Raw genomic sequence first — 26,073 nt, 5'->3', positions numbered from 1 at the left:
GGTGTAAAAACAGAGATAGTAAAAACACTTTACTGTATCTCAAGATAACATAGTTATGGAACCATACTGAGTCTTGTACCAAAATCATATACATTCATAAATGAATACCTTCAGGAATTTGTGAAATAAAAAGAACAATTATTCATGTGTTATAAAATGAAAAAAACATTTAGACATTTATTTGACAGAAACATTGCGACAACAGGCTTGTAAGAAACGGAGAAGAGGATTCCTGGAAGACCAGCTCTACTCTAATTCGTTCATTTTCTGAACTGAATTATTCTCTAAAACCAGGGATCTCCCCCAAGGAGGACCATATGTATGCAGGTTTTCATTCCAACCAATGAATGCTGCTTTAATTGATTCCAATGAATCATTCAGCCATATGCACTTAACTGCACTTCTCCGCTTCACTAAAAATGATGGCCAGCAGGCACCACTGCATAGCAACCTATCATCACTTTCTCTGTCACATCATAGCAACGTGTCATTGTTTACATTGTGGTATCATAACAACCTGCAGCCAGTACCTGTGGCATGATGTCCCTGTGCAGAATGTTGTTCTCGTGCACATGTTGCACAGCACTGCTGATCTCTGCAAACCAGCTCAGGATCTGTGTGAGAAACACAGTTTGCAAGTCATATTTATTCATAAAGCACATTTAAAATCACAACTGTAAAACCCCACGCTAACCCAATGACGGAATTTAGCGAGGGCCGAAGGGGTTTGCATGCTCGTCCTCCTGGTGTTGCTGGAAGAATACTAGTAGGGTTAAATAGTAATGACCGCTATGCGGAGAGATCAGCTCATGAATAAACCACGTTACAAAGCCAGTAGTACCATTCTGCCTTCCGCTCTTTACTGGTCCGGGCTGACCAAGAATCTCCACAGTCGGGCCAATATATTCACCTTCGTTATCTGACTCCATTTAAGATATAATTTAGAAATTTGGGTTTGAAACATATGCGAACCTTGGGAGTGATTACACTCGACTCTTACTGGCGCCACCATTACTCAATATATGCTCCCGGGATTAGCATTATTGCTGAATCTCAGTTTTGCAGAGAACTCAGAGGCTGAGGGTCTAGCCAACACAATACATGCACTATATTGACATGACAGTTGTGAGCCCAGGTCGGCATGCATTTAGAAGGTTCCTTAGAGCTAACTTGACAGGAACCGGCGTAGAAACGCCCATGGGTTCCCTTCGCATCAAATTATAAGAGCCATGCACCACCAATCCTTTTTATGGGCCGAACTTGGCTGCTTTTCCCAGCTTGGAAACACCACTAAAGTACCAAGCCACTGATCAGTTGGTCTTTGGTCAATATTGTCCCTCTGAGTATTCAGTCGTAATTTAGGCTGAAAAATGTACAAGATGAATTAGAGTCATGGAGATCACGCACCGGGATGAGAGTCAGCACCTCCAAGTCCGAGGCCATGGTTCTCTGCCGGAAAACGGTGGATGGCTCCCTCCGGGTTGGGAACGAGTCTTTGCCCCAAGTGAAGGAGTTCAAGTATCTCGGGGTCTTGTTCACGAGTGAGGGTAGATGGGAGCGTGAGATCGACAGGCGGATCGGTGCAGCGTCAGCAGTAATGCGGGCGTTGCACCGGACTGTTGTGGTGAAGAGGGAGCTGAGCCGGAAGGCGAAGCTCTCGATTTACTGGTCGATCTACGTCCCAACCCACACCTATGGTCACAAGCTTTGGGTAGTGACTGAAAGAACGAGATCGCGTATACAAGCGGCCAAAATGAGCTTCCTCCGTAGGGTGGCCGGGCTCAGCCTTAGAGATAGGGTGAGGAGCTCGGACATCCGGAGGGAGCTCGGAGTAGAGCCGCTGCTCCTTCGCGTCGAAAGGAGCCAATTGAGGTGGTTCGGGCATCTGATCAGGATGCCTCCCGGGCGCCTCCCTTTGGAGGTTTTCCGGGCTCGTCCAACTGGGCGGAGACCCCGAGGGAGACCCAGAGCCCGCTGGAGAGATTATATATCTCTCCTGGCCAGGGAACGCCTCGGGATCCCCCAGGAGGAGCTAGAATGCGTTGCTGGGGAGAGGGACGCCTGGAATACCCGGCTTTGCCTACTGCCCCCGCGACCCGACTCCAGATAAGCGGGTGATGATGGATGGATGGATGGATGGAGATCACGCAAGTTACAAACAAAATAATTTATTTTCAGACAGGTAGGTTATTAGCTTTAGAATACCAAGAGTCAATTACAAAATACACAAATTAAGAATAGAGATAGAGTAAATAATCATACCTAGCCTGCGTTGGCTACACACAAACAAAGAGTAGAGTGTGGGAAGCCGGTTACGGTCTTCCCTATACATACACACACGTAGAATATGCTGTGTGGGAAGTCGAATGCGATCTTCCCAGATTGGTCTGTCTCCCTTGCTTTTATGGCAAATCATACGTTTGAAACCAGGCGGCAGTGCCATAAATTAACCTGGAGGGGTGGTCAAATCTGGAATTTAGACCCCCACCTTTGGGGGTTGTTAAGTAGGGAAAATGAGATGGTTACCAGAGAGGACATGTAGGTTTTCCTTGAGTTACTGAAACTATGGTTTATTAAACTCTATTTGGTATGAAATGTATCTCATCAGATTCCTTGATTTTACCGGATCACATCCATACCAAACAGATTATCCTTATGTTATATTATGTAGTTGTCACAAAAAGTCCAATGACACAAGTGTCCAAATGGGGGCACTGTGGGAGTGTCCTGAGCCTTTCCCCAAGGTCGCATTCTTTTCCCATGACCTGGCGCAAGGTTTATTGACCCCTCAACCAAAACATCGGCAGAACACCCCCACAGCCACATTCAATCTTCCCTCTACCTCAGTCTCTCTAGATGCGAACATTCTTGGGAGCCAATGGTCTGACTCCCCCAAAGGAAGTCCGAATCAGAGAGCTTACTGGAGATACCTGGAGAGAGATGTATTTGAGAGTTTTCGTGACAACCGTATTATGTGATAAATATGTTTTGTGCCTCTCATGGTAATATACCTTTTGGATAAACCTGATTTGGGTGAATTAAAGGAAAGGAGACAAAACCCCAGATTGCTTGGTTTCTTCTCCTTATCTCCAGAATCCAGGCCTTAGTTCTTGACCCTAAAAATGGGTCACCCATCTGGAATTTATAGCCAAACCCCCACCAGACCTTGGTCAGGGGGTTAACATAAATGGCTTCTACAGAGACAGCTTTTGCCCAGTTTTCCCTCGGCTCCTGGATGGTTATGATATCAAAGGTAGACTGTAACAAAAACTAGACCATTACACCAGTCGCACTGAACCAATCAGAATACCACCAAACATTACTATATTCTGACCTGGGATAACAATGCATGCTCCGGGAGGGGGAAGTCAGCAAGCTGACCAGCGCATGACACCAAATGTTAATTATTACTGGCTTACACTACCGTCAAGTGCTGTACAATTTCTAATTACTATATATGTAAATGGGCGGCACGGATGGTGCAGTGGGTAGCAGTGCCGCCTCACAGCAAGGAGGTCCTGGGTTCGAATCCCCGTCGGCCGGGGCCTCTCTGTGCGGAGTTTGCATGTTCTCCCCGTGTCAGCGTGGGTTTCCTCCGGGTACTCTGGTTTCCTCCCACAGTCCAAAGACATGCAGGTTAGGCTGATTGGAGAGTCTAAATTGCCTGTAGGTATGAGTGTGTGAGTGAATGGTGTGTGTGCCCTGCGATGGACTGGCGACCTGTCCAGGGTGTATTCCTGCCTTTCGCCCAATGTATGCTGGGATAGGCTCCAGCCCCCCTGCGACCCTGTTCAGGATAAGCGGGTTAAGATAATGGATGGATGGATGGATGGATATATATGTAAATAAACACAGTCATAATATCAAGCTTTATTTATAGAGCGCCAGATACATACATGAAGCTGGCACATATGCCAGCCATGGCGGCTAGTGCTGTTTGAATTAAATGGGAGATGTAATGTTGCAATGAGCTTCACTATAGCCGGGATAGAATGGGAAGGTTGTGTGGAAGGTTCCAGTACATCTTTATTTCTCCCAGAGGCATAATTATTTGTATGGCTGGGTGTTTGTCACAGATATCACATAGGATTTTCTCTTTTTTGGCAGTCCCTTTAATTCCCTGTTTCTTTTCCGCAATTGTTTTGGAGCATAACTATTCAGAACAAACACACGCTCTATCCGCATTTCAGTCACTAAGGTTGAGCACGTTATTTCAGTCACTAAGGTTGAGCATGTTATTTCAGTCACTAAGGTTGAGCACGTTGTTTCAGTCACTAAGGTTGAGCATGTTATTTCAGTCACTAAGGTTGAGCATGTTATTTCAGTCACTAAGGTTGAGCATGTTATTTCAGTCACTAAGGTTGAGCATGTTATTTCAGTCACTAAGGTTGAACACGTTATTTCAGTCACTAAGGTAGAGCATGTTATTTCAGTCACTAAGGTTGAGCACGTTGTTTCAGTGACTAAGGTTGAGCATGTTATTTCAGTCACTAAGGTTGAGCATGTTATTTCAGTCACTAAGGTTGAGCATGTTATTTCAGTCACTTCCAATTGCTTCGCATGAGATATTGTTTCATTTCATAGATTATTTTGTAAATATTTTCTGCAACAAACACCCAGTCTTAATTATTGTTTGGCAGTCATCATTCATTCATATTTATGAATAATAATCAGTTTGATTTCTTGCAGTGGGGGTTGAAGCTTAGATCTGTGTTTCCGTCTTGCACCCCACTTTATGCCTGCGCTATAGAGGCAGAGAAATTTCACAAACAATTCAACCCTCGTTAATGGCATGAACTTTAGTAAATTCAACAGAATACATAATCAGTCACACTTATAATATCTCCGCCCTTTATTTGCGTGATCCACCCCTAAGTGCATATGAATTAAGGACATAAGCGTACCTGACTGGCCTAGATCACACGCATATTGTGGTTCCAGCCCCGTGCACCAGTTTGATATCTTACAATGACTGGCCTAGATCACACGCATACTGTGGTTCCAGCCCCATGCACCAGTTTGATATCTTACAATGACTGGCCTAGATCACACGCATACTGTGGTTCCAGCCCCATGCACCAGTTTGATATCTTACAATGACTGGCCTAGATCACACGCATGCTGTGGTTCCAGCCCCGTGCACCAGTTTGATATCTTACAATGACTGGCCTAGATCACACGCATGCTGTGGTTCCAGCCCCATGCACCAGTTTGATACATAAGACGCATGTTCCTGGGCAAAATGTGTCATATGTGCACCTGAAAATCATCACAAAAGGCTCAGTACACCTGGCCCAGAGAATGTATAAAATACCAAACACTGAGGTAGAGGGGTATGTACCCAAACAAGGACCAAATAATAAAAAGACAAACACTTTGGGGTCTTTCCCATGTGCGTCCCCCAAGTGAGATGACACTGTGACTGTGGGAATATGAACCAGACAATATGACTGTGGGAATATGAACCAGACACTGTGACTGTGGAATATGAACCAGGCACTATGACTGTGGGAATATGAACCAGGCACTATGACTGTGGAATATGAACCAGACACTGTGACTGTGGAATATGAACCAGGCACTATGACTGTGGGAATATGAACCAGGCACTATGACTGTGGAATATGAACCAGACACTGTGACTGTGGAATATATGTGGAATAGAACGAGCCGCTTCTACTCAACTTTCTTCCTTCTTTTCTAACAACAACCTGCTAGACCCCCATCAGTCTGGCTTCAGATCGGGCCACTCGACAGAGACTCCTCTCCGTCAGTGAGTCACTTCATGCCGCACGAGCAGCCTCCCTCTCCTCTGTCCTCATTCTTCTAGATCTCTCTGCTGCCTTCGACACTGTGGATCACTCCATCCTCCTGTCTGCCCTGTCAGCAACGGGCATCTGTGGCACAGCCCTGGACTGGATTGAGTCCTACCTCTCTGGTCGCTCCTTCCAGGTTGCCTGGGCTGGTTCGGTATCGACACCTCGGCCCCTCGCCACAGGAGTTCCCCAGGGCTCAGTCCTTGGCCCACTTCTTTTTTCTCTCTACACTCGCTCCCTTGGCCCTGTGATCACTGCACATGGGCTATCCTACCACTGCTATGCGGACGATACCCAACTCTTCGTCTCGTTCCCGCCGTCTGATACGCAGGTCTCAGCCCGTATCTCTGCTTGCCTGAGGGACATCCAGAGCTGGATGGACAACCACCATCTAAAGCTCAACCCAGGTAAAACTGAAATGATATTCATCCCTGCTAATACCTCTCCCCATCTGGATCTCTCCATTTCCCTCGGGGATACCACACTCACGCCGTCACCCAGTGCAAGGAACCTCGGCGTGGTGATGGACAGCAGACTGTCCCTTTCCGAGAACATTGCGGCGGTGACCCGGTCTTGCGGGTTCTTCCTATACAACATACGGAGAATCCGCCCCTTTCTCACCCCCTACTCGACCCAGCTCCTGGTCCAAGCGATGGTTCTGTCCCGCCTGGACTACTGCAATTCCCTCTTGGCTGGCCTCCCAGCGTCCGCCATCAGACCCCTCCAACTCATCCAGAATGCAGCAGCTCGTCTGGTCTTCAACCTTCCCAAATACTCACACGTCACCCCCCTGCTTACTTCCCTCCACTGGCTGCCTGTCATGGCTCGCATCAAATTCAAAACATTGGTGCTAGCCTTCCAAGCAGTTAAAGGGTCTTCCCCAGCTTTTCTGCAAAAAATCATCAGACCCTACACCCCTGCCAGACCTCTTCGTTCAGCCTCCACAGGCCGCTTGGCACCTCCCCCTCTCAGAACCTCCACCTCACGCTCACGACTACTGTCTGTTCTGGCTCCACGGTGGTGGAACGAACTCCCCGTTGAGGTCAGAACTATAGAATCTCTCCCCACCTTCAAGCGCTAGCTGAAGACACACCTCTTCAAGCAGCACCTCTCCCCATCCCTCCCTACCTCCCTGTGAACCTTAATTGTTGTCTCTGTGACTTGCTTTGTGTATCGGTATTTTAGTTGGCTAGGTAAGCAGTGTTTGGATAGTTAACTTTGGTGACTTTTGCTCTGTTTGTTTGTTTGTTCTCAAAAAAAAAAAAAAAAAAAAAAAAAAATGGTCCTTGTCCTTATCTTTGTTGTGCAGGTAGCAGTTGAAATTGTACTTACCTCTAGGGTCTTTCAGCGAACTTATCCCTGGTTATGGGTATGCACTTTGTTGTACGTCGCTCTGGATAAGAGCGTCTGCCAAATGCCAATAATGTAATGTAATGTAATGTAATGAATATGAACCAGGCACTATGACTGTGGAATATGAACCGGGCACTATGACTGTGGAATATGAATCAGACACTGTGACTGTGGAATATGAACCAGGCACTATGACTGTGGGAATATTCCCAAGGCAAAATAAAGCCTGCATCAGGAAAGCTGTAGCAAAAGTGAAGAGATACGTTTTTAGCTTTCTTGTAAAAATATTTCAGGAGTTGGCTTCCCTGATATTTTTAGGTAGTGTGTTCCATAGCTTTAAGGGCATAATTGACAAAGGCTGCATTTTCTTTCTGCTGCTGCTGGGAACCTCAAATAAACCAGCAGTAGATGATTGCAGTGTTCTTGAGGGCAAATAGTGGTACAATTAGTTAAAAAAGGGAGTTAACAATGTAGCTTGGTCCTAGCCCATTAAGGGCTTTGTATATCAGGAGGAGGATTGTAAATGTTACAGGAAGCCAGTGCAAAGCAGCTAAAACTGGATTAATAGTTCTGGGCTGCATTTCCCGAAGCCTTTTTAGCGCTACGTCGTTCATAAGTTATACCTTAAGCTCTACCTTAACCTTAAGCTGGGCCACGTTTCCCAATGATGGTGTCTCCCAGTGTTATACAAAGACTCGAAAGGTATACCTTACTAAAGTTGTTTAATTTTCTAGTCGTGTTCCCCGAACTATCACTTCGGCAATTGCTTAAGGGATAGCTTCTAAGTGTAACGTTACTAGGCCCATCCATGGTTCTAAAATCGATTATTCAATCCATTCAGCGACTGCTTGACTGTGTGATGAGAAAGTAGTGTTCTTTATAAATAAAACTTAAAAATATTGCATTTACCACGACTGGTGGGAAATGACTAATATAATTACAAATACTCATATAAATCTAAGCGTATGTATCATTTTCACTAAATGATATATACGGTGTGTGATATCACACCTTGTCCCGCTACGCCACCTAGCAATGCGCCTTCTGTGTCGTGTGATGTATTATTTACATAATTTTAATATCTTTGTCATGGTGCCTTAAAATGACTTTGCAATCAGGGTTGATTTTGCAGAAGCACCATCACATAACTGGTGTAATTCTTTATTTTCTCTGATTAAATGATGTTTTCAATAAAAGCGCACCAACAAGCGAAACGCACCAACATGACAACAACATAAGCTATGGTGGAAAAAACCAAAGAAGCTGTCTCACAGCTTCACAGCAAACAAAATGTAGATATTGTTAGAGGACGTGGTGCTGAATAAACAAACATTATTTTCCAGTTTTAGGACTGCGGTGTCCAACAAAACAAAGAAAGAAAGAACTATGGTTAAACATCGCTCCATGCCACAGAGAGAGAGTGGGAAATCGTTAGTTTATGAATAGAATTTAAAAGGCAATTGAGCAACGTGTTCAATAAAGTGCAACATGCATCCTTCGTTTTTTATTCTTTGTATGAAAACAGCGCCGTTTATGTGGTGTTTTAGTAATATTATTAGCCAACTACAACTCTAGAATTATTAGTGAACATATTGCTTAACAGATTGAGAGGTAGCTAAGAGCAACAGCTGATTTCAGAGGCTTGCGGTCGTAACAGTGGTGGCCACTAGCGGAGTGAGCTGACAACATCGATAAGGTATAGCTAAGAGTGGTCCAGACCAACCTTAGGGAAGTACGACGTACAGAAGGTATACTTAGCTAAAAACGCTTCGGGAAACACGCTGAAACGTTAAGGTAGAGCTTAAGGAATGACTTACGAAGGACGTAGCTTTAAGAAGGCTTCGGGAAACGCAGCCCAGAAATCTGAGACTGAAACTTGAACCAGTTTAACACACAGTCAGAAAGACCAACCAACGATTGATTAGGATATCATGATGAGATCAAACGCTTCGCGAGCTGTGGTATGTTCTGATTATTAAGAGCAGTTTCAGTGTAAGAGCTGTGGTATGTTCTAAAGCCGGACTGAAATTCCTCAAGGATATTGTTTTCTTTATGAAAGGAGGTTATTTGCACTGAATTTTCAAATAGTGTACTAATGAACGGAAAGTTGGCTATCGGTCTACAGTTGGTCAGTGCATTACAATCTAGGCTGGGTTTCTTTAGTGAGGGTTTAACAACAGCTGTTTTGAATGCATCTGGAAAAATGCCTGTTGGGAGAGATGTATTTATAATGTTCAGAGCGTGACTTGAAACACTATTGAATTCAGCAAAGTGTTCACAACTGCTCTCCACTATCACTATGTTCCATAACTCTGTGCAATTGTCCACTCCCTAATCCAGAGCCGTTTGTGTGGCGTGTCTATGCGAATCCAGTTCCGCATCTTCATGCATCCCTTCTTATTGTATGAATGCCCTTTCATGCATCTCACCTGATGTGTATTTGTTAGATAACCCTCACTCCCATGCCCCACCTAGTTTGTCTTATCCCTCTGTGTATTTAAACAGCAGTTTGAGCGTTCACCAGTGTCAGAATTCCAGTTTGCCTTGCCCCCTCTGTGTTGTTTGCCGTGATTTTTGGTTTTTGATCTCCACTTGGTTTTTTGACTACTCTCTCGCCTAACCCCTTGTACCTTTGATTTTCTGCTCTTTTGGATTTTTGACCTTGGACTGTATCTTTACTACTCTTTTGCAACTCGATTTGGCACTGTGTTTCTGGATACCTGGCTTTTGACATTGGACTGAAATAAACAAGGAGTTTGGAATTCCCTGGTCTGGGTTTCTGTTACCATACATAAAACCACCTCTTAGTGGAGCAGCAGTATTTAACGCAGATGACAATATATTGTTGAAATTTTCAACCATATCATTTAAAGAGCAATCATAACTGTATGGCTCAAATGATCTGATGATATTAGGAAACTTTGCTTCAGCCTTGTCATCTAGGAATCTCTTTGAACGAAAAATGCCCTTTTACTCTTAGGTTTGCATCAAAAAACACACAATGATAAGATTGTGAAGTGGACCCTGTCTGACAAAAATGCAAAAGAAAAAGCAGAAGCATAAAGCAGCTGAGAGCTGAGGAAAACATGCCCGCACTACATAGACCCAGGAGAAAAGGCTGAAAAACTGTGAAAAAAACAAACAAATGACACAGTACTGCAATAAGAATACATGAAGTTACAACAAAAACACAACACAGACTGTTCTGATGGGGAATTAAAAGCAATGGAACAGCAGTCAGACTGCTGCAGTACTTTGAATCAGCAGCAGAGGCAGTGATGAGCACTGGAGCGTGATTAACTGGCCGTTCCAAACAGGGAGAAAAAGAGGAAGAGAACCTTCATAAAAATAAGCATTTACTGGCTTACCTGATCTTCTGTGAAATATCCACCAGTATCTTTCTGGTTTTTAATTTTCTGAGAAAGATCACCACCCTTGCAATACTCCATAACTATGTACAGATTCATAATATCTGTAAAGAGAGAATAATTTCCACAGGTTTAGTATTTCTCAAAATAAGTAATAGAGAATGAATTGACAGTGTAGTTGATAAGGCATTAATAAAGACATAATTACCCTCTGTGGCTGTGATGGCCAGGTGCTCTACTCTAACACTAGTGTTTATCACTGTATGACACTGCTCCGTCTCTGGGCAGCAATCGTTTCATTTTACTCATATTTTGAGTCTAACTTAAGACCTGTGCACAATATTATGATACACTTTTGCCTTTTGCCTAAAATGTGGGTCCAAATAAAAAAATATGATCAACTATGAAAATGATCTGATACTTATATGAAAGCCACAATTTACTGTGCAAAAGTTTGTGTTTGTTGTATCTCAAAGTAAACACAACCTCTGCAGAATACACATTTAAATAGCACATTTCTGCAATTTGTAATTCACAATGATTTTATATTTGATTAATTTAACAGATTAAAAACAATAAAGTTTTAAATGTGGCATGTGTAATAGTTTCGGCACCCTTCAACTTAAACCATTAATACTTTTTTTAAAAGGTCTCAAAAGTTACTTGATTTCTTCAGCCTTCCATTAAGCCATCTGAAGACTATTCTAGAGCTCAGTAAATTTGAAATACTTAGTAAAAACAAGTGCTATCAACTGATTATACAATAATTTAACTCTTTGGCCACAACCACCAAAGAGGGGAAACATTTGGAGAAAAGAAGACCTTGCTACCGATTAACATGGGGGAGGATCTATTAAGTGTTGCACTTGTGTGTCAGCTAGTGGTGCAGGAAATATTCTGTGGGTGAAAGTAAGATTTCATGTAGCTAAATATCAACCGATCTTAGAAGCAAATGTCCTCGTGTCTGTGAAGATAAGGATGCTCTTTGGTTATTTAAGAAAAATCCAAACAAAGATCCAAAACGAAACAATAAGAAATCTGTCTCCTTTTTATTTTTTATTTTACTTACTCTTGTCTTATATAGGATTGTATTGTATTGTATTGTTTTGTATGTACATCTGCACTGTTTTTACTTGCACTAGCCTCACCTTTATTATTTATGGGTATTTTTTACTTGCCTGACTGGAAGAGAACGCACAAGAATTCCAATGTACCTGTACTATATTGTACCTGTGCAAATGGCAATAAAACTCTATTCATATTCTATTCATATTCAAAACATTACATGACATTACATTATTGGCATTTGGCAGACGCTCTTATCCAGAGCGACGTACAACAAAGTGCATACCCATAACCAGGGATAAGTTCGCTGAAACACCCTAGAGGGAAGTACAATTTCAACTACTACCTGTACAACAAAGATAAGGACGAAGGCCTTTTTTTTTTTTGAGAACAAAGAAACAAAGAAACAGAGCAAAAGTGACCAAAATTTAACTATCCAAACACTGCTTACCTAGCCAACTAAAAATACCGATACACAAAGCATGTCACAGAGACAACAATTAAGGTTCACAGGGAGGTAGGGAGGGATGGGGAGAGGTGCTGCTTGAAGAGGTGTGTCTTCAGCTAGCGCTTGAAGGTGGGGAGAGATTCTACAGTTATGACCTCAACGGGGAGTTCGTTCCACCACCGTGGAGCCAGAACAGACAGTAGTCGTGAGCGTGAGGTGGAGGTTCGGAGAGGGGGAGGTGCCAAGCGGCCTGTGGAGGCTGAACGAAGAGGTCTGGCAGGGGTGTAGGGTCTGATGATTTTTCGTAGGTAAGCTGGGGAAGACCCCTTAACTGCTTGGAAGGCTAGCACCAATGTTTTGAATTTGATGCGAGCATATCTGAATAAACATATCTGAATAATACAATATTACTGCAAGGAAGTATAGGAAGACTGAAAGCAAGGATAGAAAAATTATTATCTGGCTACTAGAAATGTTGTGATTTCTTTCTGTAGGCCCCTACACTATCATACCCTTTCTGTAGGCCCCTACACTATCATACCCTTTCTGTAGGCCCCTACACTATCGTACCCTTTCTGTAGACCCCTACACTATTATACCCTTTCTGTAGGCCCCTACACTATCATACCCTTTCTGTAGGCCCCTACACTATCATACCCTTTCTGTAGGCCCCGACACTATCATACCCTTTTTGTAGGCCCCTACACTATCATACCCTTTCTGTAGGCCCCTACACTATCATACCCTTTCTGTAAGCCCCTACACTATCATACCCTTTCTGTAGGCCCCTACACTACTGCACCCTTTCTGTAGGCCCCTACACTATCATACCCTTTCTGTAGGCCCCTACACTATCATACCCTTTCTGTAGGCCCCTACACTATCATACCCTTTCTGTAGGCCCCTACACTATCATACCCTTTCTGTAGACCCCTACACTATCATATCCTTTCTGTAGGCCCCTACACTATCATACCCTTTCTGTAGGCCCCTACACTATCATACCCTTTCTGTAGGCCCCTACACTACCATACCCTTTCTGTAGACCCCTACACTATCATACCCTTTCTGTAGGCCCCTACACTATCATACCCTACTGTAGGCCCCTACACTATCATACCCTACTGTAGGCTCCTACACTATCATACCCTACTGTAGGCCCCTACACTATCATACCCTACTGTAGGCCCCTACACTATCATACCCTTTCTGTAGGCCCCTACACTATCATACCCTACTGTAGGCCCCTACACTATCATACCCTTTCTGTAGGCCCCTACACTATCATACCCTTTCTGTAGGCCCCTACACTATCGTACCCTTTCTGTAGGCCCCTACACTATCGTACCCTTTCTGTAGACCCCTACACTATCATACCCTTTCTGTAGGCCCCTACACTATCTTACCCTTTCTGTAGGCCCCTACACTATCATACCCTTTCTGTAGGCCCCTACACTATCGTACCCTTTCTGTAGGCCCCTACACTATCGTACCCTTTCTGTAGACCCCTACACTATCGTACCCTTTCTGTAGGCCCCTACACTATCATACCCTTTCTGTAGGCCCCTACACTATCATACCCTTTCTGTAGTCCCCTACACTATCATACCCTTTCTGTAGGCCCCTACACTATCATACCCTTTCTGTACACCCCTACACTATCATACCCTTTCTGTAGGCCCCTACACTATCATACCCTTTCTGTAGGCCCTTACACTATCATACCCTTTCTGTAGGCCCCTACACTATCATACCCTTTCTGTAGGCCCCTACACTATCATACCCTTTCTGTAGGCCCCTACACTATCATACCCTTTCTGTAGGCCCCTACACTATCATACCCTTTCTGTAGGCCCCTACACTATCATACCCTTTCTGTAGGCCCCTACACTATCATACCCTTTCTGTAGGCCCCTACACTATCATACCCTTTCTGTCGGCCCCTACACTATCATACCCTTTCTGTAGGCCCCTACACTATCATACCCTTTCTGTAGGCCCCTACACTATCATACCCTTTCTGTAGGCCCCTACACTATCATACCCTTTCTGTAGTCCCCTACACTATCATACCCTTTCTGTAGGCCCCTACACTATCATACCCTTTCTGTAGGCCCCTACACTATCATACCCTTTCTGTAGTCCCCTACACTATCATACCCTTTCTGTAGGCCCCTACACTATCATACCCTTTCTGTACACCCCTACACTATCATACCCTTTCTGTAGGCCCCTACACTATCATACCCTTTCTGTAGGCCCTTACACTATCATACCCTTTCTGTAGGCCCCTACACTATCATACCCTTTCTGTAGGCCCCTACACTATCATACCCTTTCTGTAGGCCCCTACACTATCATACCCTTTCTGTAGGCCCCTACACTATCATACCCTTTCTGTAGGCCCCTACACTATCATACCCTTTCTGTAGGCCCCTACACTATCATACCCTTTCTGTAGGCCCCTACACTATCATACCCTTTCTGTCGGCCCCTACACTATCATACCCTTTCTGTAGGCCCCTACACTATCATACCCTTTCTGTAGGCCCCTACACTATCATACCCTTTCTGTAGGCCCCTACACTATCATACCCTTTCTGTAGTCCCCTACACTATCATACCCTTTCTGTAGGCCCCTACACTATCATACCCTTTTTGTAGGCCCCTACACTATCATACCCTTTCTGTAGGCCCCTACACTATCATACCCTTTCTGTAGGCTCCTACACTATCATACCCTTTCTGTAGGCCCCTACACTATCATACCCTTTCTGTAGGCCCCTACACTATCATACCCTTTCTGTAGGCCCCTACACTGTCATACCCTTTCTGTAGTCCCCGACACTATCATACCCTTTCTGTAGGCCCCTACACTATCCTACCCTTTCTGTAGACCCCTACACTATCATACCCTTTCTGTAGGCCCCTACACTATCATACCCTTTCTGTAGGCCCCTACACTATCATACCCTTTCTGTAGGCCCCTACACTATCATACCCTTTCTGTAGACCCCTACACTATCATACCCTTTCTGTAGGCCCCTACACTATCATACCCTTTCTGTAGGCCCCTACACTATCATACCCTTTCTGTAGGCCCCTACACTATCATACCCTTTCTGTAGGCCCCTACACTATCATACCCTTTCTGTAGGCCCCTACACTATCATACCCTTTCTGTAGGCTCCTACACTATCATACCCTTTCTGTAGGCCCCTACACTATCATACCCTTTCTGTAGGCCCCTACACTATCATACCCTTTCTGTAGGCCCCTACACTATCATACCCTTTCTGTAGGCCCCGACACTATCCTACCCTTTCTGTAGACCCCTACACTATCATACCCTTTCTGTAGGCCCCTACACTATCATACCCTTTCTGTAGGCCCCTACACTATCATACCCTTTCTGTAGCCCCCTACACTATCATACCCTTTCTGTCGGCCCCTACACTATCATACCCTTTCTGTAGGCCCCTACACTATCATACCCTTTCTGTAGGCCCCTACACTATCATACCCTTTCTGTAGGCCCCTACACTTTCATACCCTTTCTGTAGGCCCCTACACTATCATACCCTTTCTGTAGGCCCCTACACTATCATACCCTTTCTGTAGGCCCCTACACTATCATACCCTTTCTGTAGGCCCCTACACTATCATACCCTTTCTGTAGACCCCTACACTATCATACCCTTTCTGTAGGCCCCTACACTATCATACCCTTTCTGTAGACCCCTACACTATCATACCCTTTCTGTAGGCCCCTACACTATCATACCCTTTCTGTAGACCCCTACACTATCATACCCTTTCTGTAGGCCTCTACACTATCATACCCTTTCTGTAGGCCCCTACACTATCGTACCCTTTCTGTAGGCCCCTACACTATCGTACCCTTTCTGTAGGCCCCTACACTATCGTACCCTTTCTGTAGGCCCCTACACTATCATACCCTTTCATTAGGCCCCTACACTATCATACCCTTTCTGTAGGCCCCTACACTATCATACCCTTTCTGTAGGCCCCTACACTATCGTACCCTTTCTGTAGACCCCTACACTATCATACCCTTTCTGTAGGCCCCTACACTATCATACCCTTTTTGTAGGCCCCTACACTATCATACCCTTTCTGTAGGCCCCTACACTATCATACCCTTTCTGTAGGCTCCTACACTATCATACCCTTTCTGTAGGCCCCTACACTATCATACCCTTTCTGTAGGCCCCTACACTATCATACCCTTTCTGTAGGCCCCTACACTGTCATACCCTTTCTGTAGTCCCCGACACTATCATACCCTTTCTGTAGGCCCCTACACTATCCTACCCTTTCTGTAGACCCCTACACTATCATACCCTTTCTGTAGGCCCCTACACTATCATACCCTTTCTGTAGGCCCCTACACTATCATACCCTTTCTGTAGGCCCCTACACTATCATACCCTTTCTGTAGACCCCTACACTATCATACCCTTTCTGTAGGCCCCTACACTATCATACCCTTTCTGTAGGCCCCTACACTATCATACCCTTTCTGTAGGCCCCTACACTATCATACCCTTTCTGTAGGCCCCTACACTATCATACCCTTTCTGTAGGCCCCTACACTATCATACCCTTTCTGTAGGCTCCTACACTATCATACCCTTTCTGTAGGCCCCTACACTATCATACCCTTTCTGTAGGCCCCTACACTATCATACCCTTTCTGTAGGCCCCTACACTATCATACCCTTTCTGTAGGCCCCGACACTATCCTACCCTTTCTGTAGACCCCTACACTATCATACCCTTTCTGTAGGCCCCTACACTATCATACCCTTTCTGTAGGCCCCTACACTATCATACCCTTTCTGTAGCCCCCTACACTATCATACCCTTTCTGTCGGCCCCTACACTATCATACCCTTTCTGTAGGCCCCTACACTATCATACCCTTTCTGTAGGCCCCTACACTATCATACCCTTTCTGTAGGCCCCTACACTTTCATACCCTTTCTGTAGGCCCCTACACTATCATACCCTTTCTGTAGGCCCCTACACTATCATACCCTTTCTGTAGGCCCCTACACTATCATACCCTTTCTGTAGGCCCCTACACTATCATACCCTTTCTGTAGACCCCTACACTATCATACCCTTTCTGTAGGCCCCTACACTATCATACCCTTTCTGTAGACCCCTACACTATCATACCCTTTCTGTAGGCCCCTACACTATCATACCCTTTCTGTAGACCCCTACACTATCATACCCTTTCTGTAGGCCTCTACACTATCATACCCTTTCTGTAGGCCCCTACACTATCGTACCCTTTCTGTAGGCCCCTACACTATCGTACCCTTTCTGTAGGCCCCTACACTATCGTACCCTTTCTGTAGGCCCCTACACTATCATACCCTTTCATTAGGCCCCTACACTATCATACCCTTTCTGTAGGCCCCTACACTATCATACCCTTTCTGTAGGCCCCTACACTATCGTACCCTTTCTGTAGACCCCTACACTATCATACCCTTTCTGTAGGCCCCTACACTATCATACCCTTTCTGTAGGCCCCTACACTATCATACCCTTTCTGTAGTCCCCTACACTATCATACCCTTTCTGTAGGCCCCTACACTATCATACCCTTTCTGTAGACCCCTACACTATCATACCCTTTCTGTAGGCCCCTACACTATCATACCCTTTCTGTAGGCCCCTACACTATCGTACCCTTTCTGTAGGCCCCTACACTACCATACCCTTTCTGTAGGCCCCTACACTATCATACCCTTTCTGTAGACCCCTACACTATCATACCCTTTCTGTAGGCCCCTACACTATCATGCCCTTTCTGTAGGCTCCTACACTATCATATCCTTTCTGTAGGCCCCTACACTATCATGCCCTTTCTGTAGGCCCCTACACTATCATACCTTTTGTGTAGGCCCCTACACTATCGTACCCTTTCTGTAGGCCCCTACACTATCATACCCTTTCTGTAGGCCCCTACACTATCATACCCTTTCTGTAGACCCCTACACTATCATACCCTTTCTGTAGGCCCCTACACTATCATGCCCTTTCTGTAGGCTCCTACACTATCATATCCTTTCTGTAGGCCCCTACACTATCATGCCCTTTCTGTAGTCCCCTACACTATCATACCTTTTGTGTAGGCCCCTACACTATCATACCCTTTCTGTAGGCCCCTACACTATCATACCCTTTCTGTAGGCCCCTACACTATCATACCCTTTCTGTAGGCCCCTACACTATCATACCCTTTCTGTAGACCCCTACACTATCATACCCTTTCTGTAGGCCCCTACACTATCATACCCTTTCTGTAGACCCCTACACTATCATACCCTTTCTGTAGGTCCCTACACTATCATACCCTTTCTGTAGACCCCTACACTATCATACCCTTTCTGTAGGCCCCTACAATATCATACCCTTTCTGTAGGCCCCTACACTATCGTACCCTTTCTGTAGGCCCCTACACTATCGTACCCTTTCTGTAGACCCCTACACTATCATACCCTTTCTGTAGGCCCCTACACTATCATACCCTTTCTGTAGGCCCCTACACTATCATACCCTTTCTGTAGTCCCCTACACTATCATACCCTTTCTGTAGTCCCCTACACTATCATACCCTTTCTGTAGGCCCGTACACTATCATACCCTTTCTGTAGACCCCTACACTATCATACCCTTTCTGTAGACCCCTACACTATCATACCCTTTCTGTAGACCCCTACACTATCATACCCTTTCTGTAGGCCCCTACACTATCATACCCTTTCTGTACGCCCCTACACTATCATACCCTTTCTGTAGGCCCCTACACTATCGTACCCTTTCTGTAGGCCCCTACACTTCCATACCCTTTCTGTAGGCCCCTACACTATCATACCCTTTCTGTAGACCCCTACACTATCATACCCTTTCTGTAGGCCCCTACACTATCATGCCCTTTCTGTAGGCTCCTACACTATCATATCCTTTCTGTAGGCCCCTACACTATCATGCCCTTTCTGTAGGCCCCTACACTATCATACCCTTTGTGTAGTCCCCTACACTATCATACCCTTTCTGTAGGCCCCTACACTATCATACCCTTTCTGTAGGCCCCTACACTATCATACCCTTTCTGTAGGCCCCTACACTATCGTACCCTTTCTGTAGACCCCTACACTATCATACCCTTTCTGTAGGCCCCTACACTATCATACCCTTTCTGTAGGCCCCTACACTATCATACCCTTTCTGTAGGCCCCTACACTATCATACCCTTTCTGTAGGCCCCTACACTACTGCACCCTTTCTGTAGGCCCCTACACTATCATACCCTTTCTGTAGGCCCCTACACTATCATACCCTTTCTGTAGGCCCCTACACTATCATACCCTTTCTGTAGGCCCCTACACTATCATACCCTTTCTGTATGCCCCTACACTACTGCACCCTTTCTGTAGGCCCCTACACTATCATACCCTTTCTGTAGGCCCCTACACTATCATACCCTTTCTGTAGGCCCCTACACTATCATACCCTTTCTGTAGGCCCCTACACTATCATACCCTTTCTGTAGGCCCCTACACTATCATACCCTTTCTGTAGGCCCCTACACTATCATACCCTTTCTGTAGGCCCCTACACTATCATACCCTTTCTGTAGGCCCCTACACTTTCATACCCTTTCTGTAGGCTCCTACACTATCATACCCTTTCTGTAGGCCCCTACACTATCATACCCTTTTTGTAGGCCCCTACACTATCATACCCTTTCTGTAGACCCCTACACTATCATACCCTTTCTGTAGGCCCCTACACTATCATACCCTTTCTGTAGGCCCCTACACTATCATACCCTTTCTGTAGGCCCCTACACTATCATACCCTTTCTGTAGGCCCCTACACTATCATACCCTTTCTGTAGGCCCCTACACTATCATACCCTTTCTGTAGGCCCCTACACTATCATACCCTTTCTGTATGCCCCTACACTACTGCACCCTTTCTGTAGGCCCCTACACTATCATACCCTTTCTGTAGGCCCCTACACTATCATACCCTTTCTGTAGGCCCCTACACTATCATACCCTTTCTGTAGGCCCCTACACTTTCATACCCTTTCTGTAGGCTCCTACACTATCATACCCTTTCTGTAGGCCCCTACACTATCATACCCTTTCTGTAGGCCCCTACACTAGCATACCCTTTCTGTAGACCCCTACACTATCATACCCTTTCTGTAGGCCCCTACACTATCATACCCTTTCTGTAGGCCCCTACACTATCATACCCTTTCTGTAGGCCCCTACACTATCATACCCTTTCTGTAGACCCCTACACTATAGTACCCTTTCTGTAGGCCCCTACACTATCATACCCTTTCTGGAGGCCCCTACACTATCGTACCCTTTTTTTATTATTTCTGTCGGTAAGAGGGAGCCAGAGTCAGGAATGTTCTCCAAAACCTCTGGATTTTATTTTAATTTTACAGTACTATGGGTGATAACTCAATGCATGTTTTATTATTAAGTAAATAATAAATTGTAAAAATGTGAATTGTCTTATTGCTACCTTCAAAAGAGTCGTTGTACTCCACAATGAATGGGTGTTTCAACGCTTTAAGTGCAGCCACTTCATGGATCACAGATTCCTGAAAATACAAAAAAATAAAACTGCATTGAAGTTCAGTTATGATTTACAGCCGGCTCAGGAATTATTGGCACCCTTGACATACACATACAAAAACACTGTAAAGATTCAATATTCAACTTCCACACTAATAAAATTTTTTCAAGGCAAAATTTTAGCAATTGTGGTTTTGGACAGCTGGGAGTGTGGAGAAAGGAGAGGGTATGTACAATCCCCTCAAAACGTATTGGCCAATTCCTTTTTATTGCAATACATTGAATACATTTGGGGTTAAGAGAAAAAGATGAACATGAGAGTTCATAATCTTGTATTTCCTGCTATTTACACCGAGATGTGTTACTACTTAGAACTACCGTGGGTATCAGACAACCCACAGGTGAGCCAAAGTATTGGAACAGAGAGTCTTTAAGTAAATGAAAGTGAATAACACATAATATTTAGTAGCATATCCCTTGCTTGCAAAAACTGCCTCAAGCCTGCGACCCATTGACATCACCAAACTGTTGCATTTTCCTTGTCTGGTGCTTTTCCAGGCTTATAATGCAGCCTCTTTCAGTTGTTGTTTGTTTTGGGGGGTTTATTCCCTTCAATCTCCTCTTCAGGAGGTGAAATGCATGCTCAATCGGGTTACGGTCTGGTGATTGACTTGGCCAGTCTAAAACCTTCCACTTTTTCACCCTAATGAAGTCCTTTGTTGTGTTGGCAGTGTGTTTTGGGTCATTGTCTTGCTGCATGATGAAGTTCCCCCCAATTAGTTTGGACACATTTCTCCGTAATTTGGCAGCCAGAATATTTTTGTATTCTACAGCACTAAAACATCTACAAAACATGAATGACCCACCTCCATATTTGACAGTAGGTATGAGGTTCTGTTCCTTGTATGCATTCCTCTTTTACCGACAAATATGTTGATGGTATGTATGGCCAAAATGTTTGATTTTGGGCTCATCTGACCATAGCACTCTGTCCTTGTCATAATTCCAATAACCAGATTTGTTTATTGTCCTCAGTAAGGACTGTCTTTGTGCCCTTCCAAAGAGTTTGATGGCTCGGAGGTGCCATTTTATGTTTGTTTGTTTGTTTGTTAGACTTGGTGATCCACGATGCAACAAATCTCTTCAATTCTTAAAATGTCTCCCTCACTGCTCGGACAACCTGCACTTGCATCCTCTTCCAGGCTAGTTTGAACCATTCCATACGGTTTACTTTTTTATTATTGGCCTTACAGTGCTAATGTATTTTTTGTATCCATTACCAGACTTGTGATGGTCAATTACCAACTTTGTCTTTTAAATTCAGTTATTTGGCTTTTCCCATGCTGATGGATGACAAAGGGATTTTGCTTGCTTGTTACACCTCATTCATCTCTTGTGAAACAGGAAGTGATGGAAGGACACAATGTATTTCCTTTCAAGTGAAATTAACTTAAGTACATTTGTATTGCCAATTTCACTTTGATTTTATTTCCAATCATTTTTGGAGTGCCAATAATTTTGACACCTATGGTTTTCAGAAATAATGAGATTACTAAACAAATATGTCTGAACATAGCAGACAGATTATTATCTGTGTTGTTTATTATATGTTGCATTTTTATCAGGGATGCCAATGCGTCTGGTGCACACTATATATCACAGCTGCATAAGCTGCATATACTCCATGTTAAACCAACAGAAGCTACTTTCAGATATTTTAAATATTGTAGTTTAAATCCAAGAACAGTTTTATAAATTCAGCCTCAGGAGACAGGTCTGAGAGGTCTGGCAGGTTTGAGTCACTTACTGATTTTTGGACTGCCTTTACGACATATTCCTTTTCATCTGCCTTTTTCTTCACTCTGAAAACTTTACCAAAAGCTCCCTGGCCAATTTCTTTATCCTCGTAGTAGCCACGCTCCTCCAGGATACTTGCCCTGTTTCCCATGATGGCTTACTGCAAAAAAACAATGATAAGACCATCCAGTAAATTATGGACCATAAGCCCATTTGGAGACCCCCTTTCCATACTCAAGACATGAAGGCAGAAAATATTCCAATTCCTTTTGGACAAATTATGTATCGGCCTATATATATCGGCTAGGTAAGCAGTATTTGGCTAGGTAAGCGGTTTGTTCAACCATTGGGGGGTTGCGGTATTACGATAAAAAAAACAACAACAACAACAACAACTGATGATCAAATAGGCCCTGGTCCTTATCTGTGTTGTGCATTCTAGGCCTTACAGATCATGGGCACAGAAAAACCTGCACACAAGAATAAAATGAATGAAAAAAACTTTCTTAGAAAATGTCTCATTTTACAGAATTTCAACAGGGCATCTAAAAAAAGAGTGCAGCAGGGTTTGTTATCTCTAGTAAAATCATCTGGACAAAAGAATACAATTCATGCTGTGATATGCTTGGCTTATTTGGCACATACTGTAACTATGTAAAGTATCAACAAATGGCACAGGCATTTAGCACATTTAGGTTGAACTGGCTCATATTTAGAGCTGTATTTTGTATTTTGTTGCCAATGATTGACTGAAAAAATATGATTTTATTATATTTATCACAAGTGTTGTTTGATGGAAATATTTGCTTTTGTTGCATGTTTTTAATGTTTTGTGAGTGTTAGAGCATTTTGCAAACAAAATGAGTCATTTTTGCCAGTCAGCTTCTGTTTCAGCCTGTGTGCTAATTGTTTTCAAAATTTGACTTCAGAGTGGACAGATGTGTTTAAGCAATTGAGAAACTAATTTAGAAGGTGATACGGCTTGACCAGGACTACCTGCCAAACATTGAACGATTGTATCACCACCTAGTATCCAATCAGAATCTAGTATTCACCAAGATTGTGTATAATAATCTATAAACACGGACTGTTGCACAACTAGTATTTTGTTTTGCTGCCAGCAGTTCACTTGGGGATAGGACAGGAAATCCTGCCACATCATGAAAAGTGTAGCAGAGACACACCCAGTCAGTTCCCTCTGTTAATTGCTTTAAATTCATTAAAGATCAATAAAGTGAACTACAGGCGATTCTTCAGGGTGAGTTTGGTTAGTAAAATGATGGGGCATGAATGGAAATGGCAAAGGATAAATTCCACACAGATATTATGAAGTATTTTTTCACACAGAGTGGTCACTGCGTGGAATTGCTCGCCAGGGGTTTCAAAACCAGGCTTGATACGACGCTAGATACTATTCAGCTGTTAGGCAAACTAAGCAGTAGGTACACTTCTCATCGTTATGTTATGTGTCTGTAAACAGGAAAGAAAATGTACTCACCGTTGATTCAGTCGGATTACTTCCTTTTATTAAAACAAAAAGAACAAATTAAGGACCTCAAAGCTGAATATCACATCATCATTGCCTCATGTAACTTAATCATATAGATTTTAGTTTCTTAGATATCTAGCTGCACTTTCTCAATGAAACTCAAAGTGTAGTAAGTAAATGGTGTCTTACTTGGTAAGTTGGATCCTTCAGGTGCTGACAGGCTGAATGCTCTGTGAGCAGTGTTTCCTCTCTAATGAGCAGCACGTCAGCGGGCTGTCTGCTTAAGTCCTGACTCCCTTCCCCCAGGGCTGTGATATTAAATATATCTAATTTATACTTTCATTTTCACTTCATTCGCAGTTCTATTTATTCTTTCATGTTTTTCTATTTTATTGATGTATTTATTTTTCTACCTTTTTATAGTCTTCTAAATTTGTGAATTGCCACACTTTGGATTGCAGAACACTTCAGTGGATTTTTTATCAGAACAAGATGCCCCCCACACACCTTCCACAGGCTGCACTGACTGACTGAATGCAGGATCCCAACACTTTAGGAAATAAAGGAAAGTGAACAGCTTATTGACTCTTTGTTACAAACAACAAAAGTTGGCCGATGCCACATTTCCCCATATCCCATCAGGCTCAAACTTGGTGCTCAACTCAAGACCATGGTCTGCTCCACTCTGCTTGACATAGCAAAAATATTCTATGATCTTATTAAAACACTCAACCATCAACAAATTCATTGTACTTAGGGGCTAATGACATTCCTAAACAACAAATTGAACTCTTAAAATGACTCAGCTCTCTCAGCAAAGCAGATATTCAGGTGCACATATGGGGTGGGTCCCCTGGTCAGGGGATAGGTGGTTTCAGCAGACTGCTGGGCCTCCACCCCTGGCTCTCCTCTGCATGTGCTGGTCACACGCTAGACACATCTCACAGCATCCACCACCCATCTTTTCCCCTCTCCTGCAACCGTGCCCAGAGTGGGATCAACAAAAACCAGCAGACTCTTCAGACCCCTCAGTCTCCCCCTCCTCTCCCATATATACACAGACAGGGACTCAAAACCACCCGCATAGTGCAGCACACAGACAGGGACTCAAAACCACCCACATAGTGCAGCACACAGACAGGGACTCAAAACCACCCGCATAGTGCAGCACACAGACAGGGACTCAAAACCACCCACATAGTGCAGCACACAGACAGGGACTCAAAACCACCCACATAGTGCAGCACACAGACAGGGACTCAAAACCACCCACATAGTGCAGCACACAGACAGGGACTCAAAACCACCCACATAGTGCAGCACACAGACAGGGACTCAAAACCACCCACATAGTGCAGCACACAGACAGGGACTCAAAACCACCCGCATAGTGCAGCACACAGACAGGGACTCAAAACCACCCACATAGTGCAGCACACAGACAGGGACTCAAAACCACCCGCATAGTGCAGCACACAGACAGGGACTCAAAACCACCCACATAGTGCAGCACACAGACAGGGACTCAAAACCACCCACATAGTGCAGCACACAGACAGGGACTCAAAACCACCCGCATAGTGCAGCACACAGACAGGGACCCAAAACCACCCACATAGTGCAGCACACAGACAGAGACTGACTCAGGCTCAGAACATTCAGACACACACATAACAGGGGAAGACGAATGCAATGGACTGTAATGGCAAACAATGAACCACATATGAAGGATAATAAATAACAAGAATAACAATAAACAAACAGACAAAACTCAGGAACATTACATTTAGCCTATAAGTTAGGTTTAGAACATGAGATCATCTGTTCTGACATACAGTGTGACAGTATTTGTAAATTCGGCAGTAAAAATCCATTGTTCTGGTCTTGGTTGAGCTTGTGTGTAATAGAAATTCAAGCATTTTTTTAAAATGTGTTAACTGTATGCATTTTGTGTTGTATAGCCCATGCAGACTGATGTTGTGTTAACTGTGTTAAGAGTTTTAGAAATGTGACTACAGAACTGAAAAAAGGTTGAGAGCAATTGTAAAAAAAACTGTAATCATATTTTATTGTAAAAAATGCATTCAGTGAATGA

The 26,073-nt window shown here is 44.0% G+C and overlaps 1 protein-coding gene across 3 annotated transcripts; it reads right to left on the bottom strand.

Annotated features, from left to right (window-relative positions):
- Positions 1-485: 485 nt before the first annotated feature.
- On the bottom strand, positions 486-24,436 carry LOC133134723 (serine/threonine-protein kinase Nek5-like). Of its 3 annotated transcripts, XR_009709339.1 has the most exons (6): positions 24,168-24,426; positions 23,988-24,010; positions 22,500-22,649; positions 20,640-20,718; positions 10,538-10,641; positions 498-614 (listed from the first exon to the last, which is right to left on the bottom strand). XR_009709339.1 is itself a non-coding variant. In XM_061251057.1 (5 exons), exons 2-5 carry the CDS (start codon positions 22,638-22,640, stop codon positions 495-497), a joined length of 444 nt encoding a protein of 147 aa, XP_061107041.1. In that variant the 5' UTR covers positions 22,641-22,649; positions 24,168-24,436; the 3' UTR covers positions 486-494. The 3 variants fall into 3 exon arrangements, 2 of the variants coding, with proteins under 2 accessions (XP_061107041.1, XP_061107040.1); XM_061251057.1 differs by lacking the exon at positions 23,988-24,010 and having other exon boundaries at positions 486-614; positions 24,168-24,436; XM_061251056.1 differs by lacking the exon at positions 24,168-24,426 and having other exon boundaries at positions 486-614; positions 23,988-24,154.
- Between the last annotated feature and the right edge of the window lie 1,637 nt (positions 24,437-26,073).

This window comes from Conger conger, chromosome 8, assembly GCF_963514075.1.
Source record: "Conger conger chromosome 8, fConCon1.1, whole genome shotgun sequence".
NCBI lineage: Eukaryota > Metazoa > Chordata > Actinopteri > Anguilliformes > Congridae > Conger > Conger conger.
Note: the sequence above shows the minus strand (reverse complement) of the source record. Positions and strands in the feature narration are given on the sequence as shown.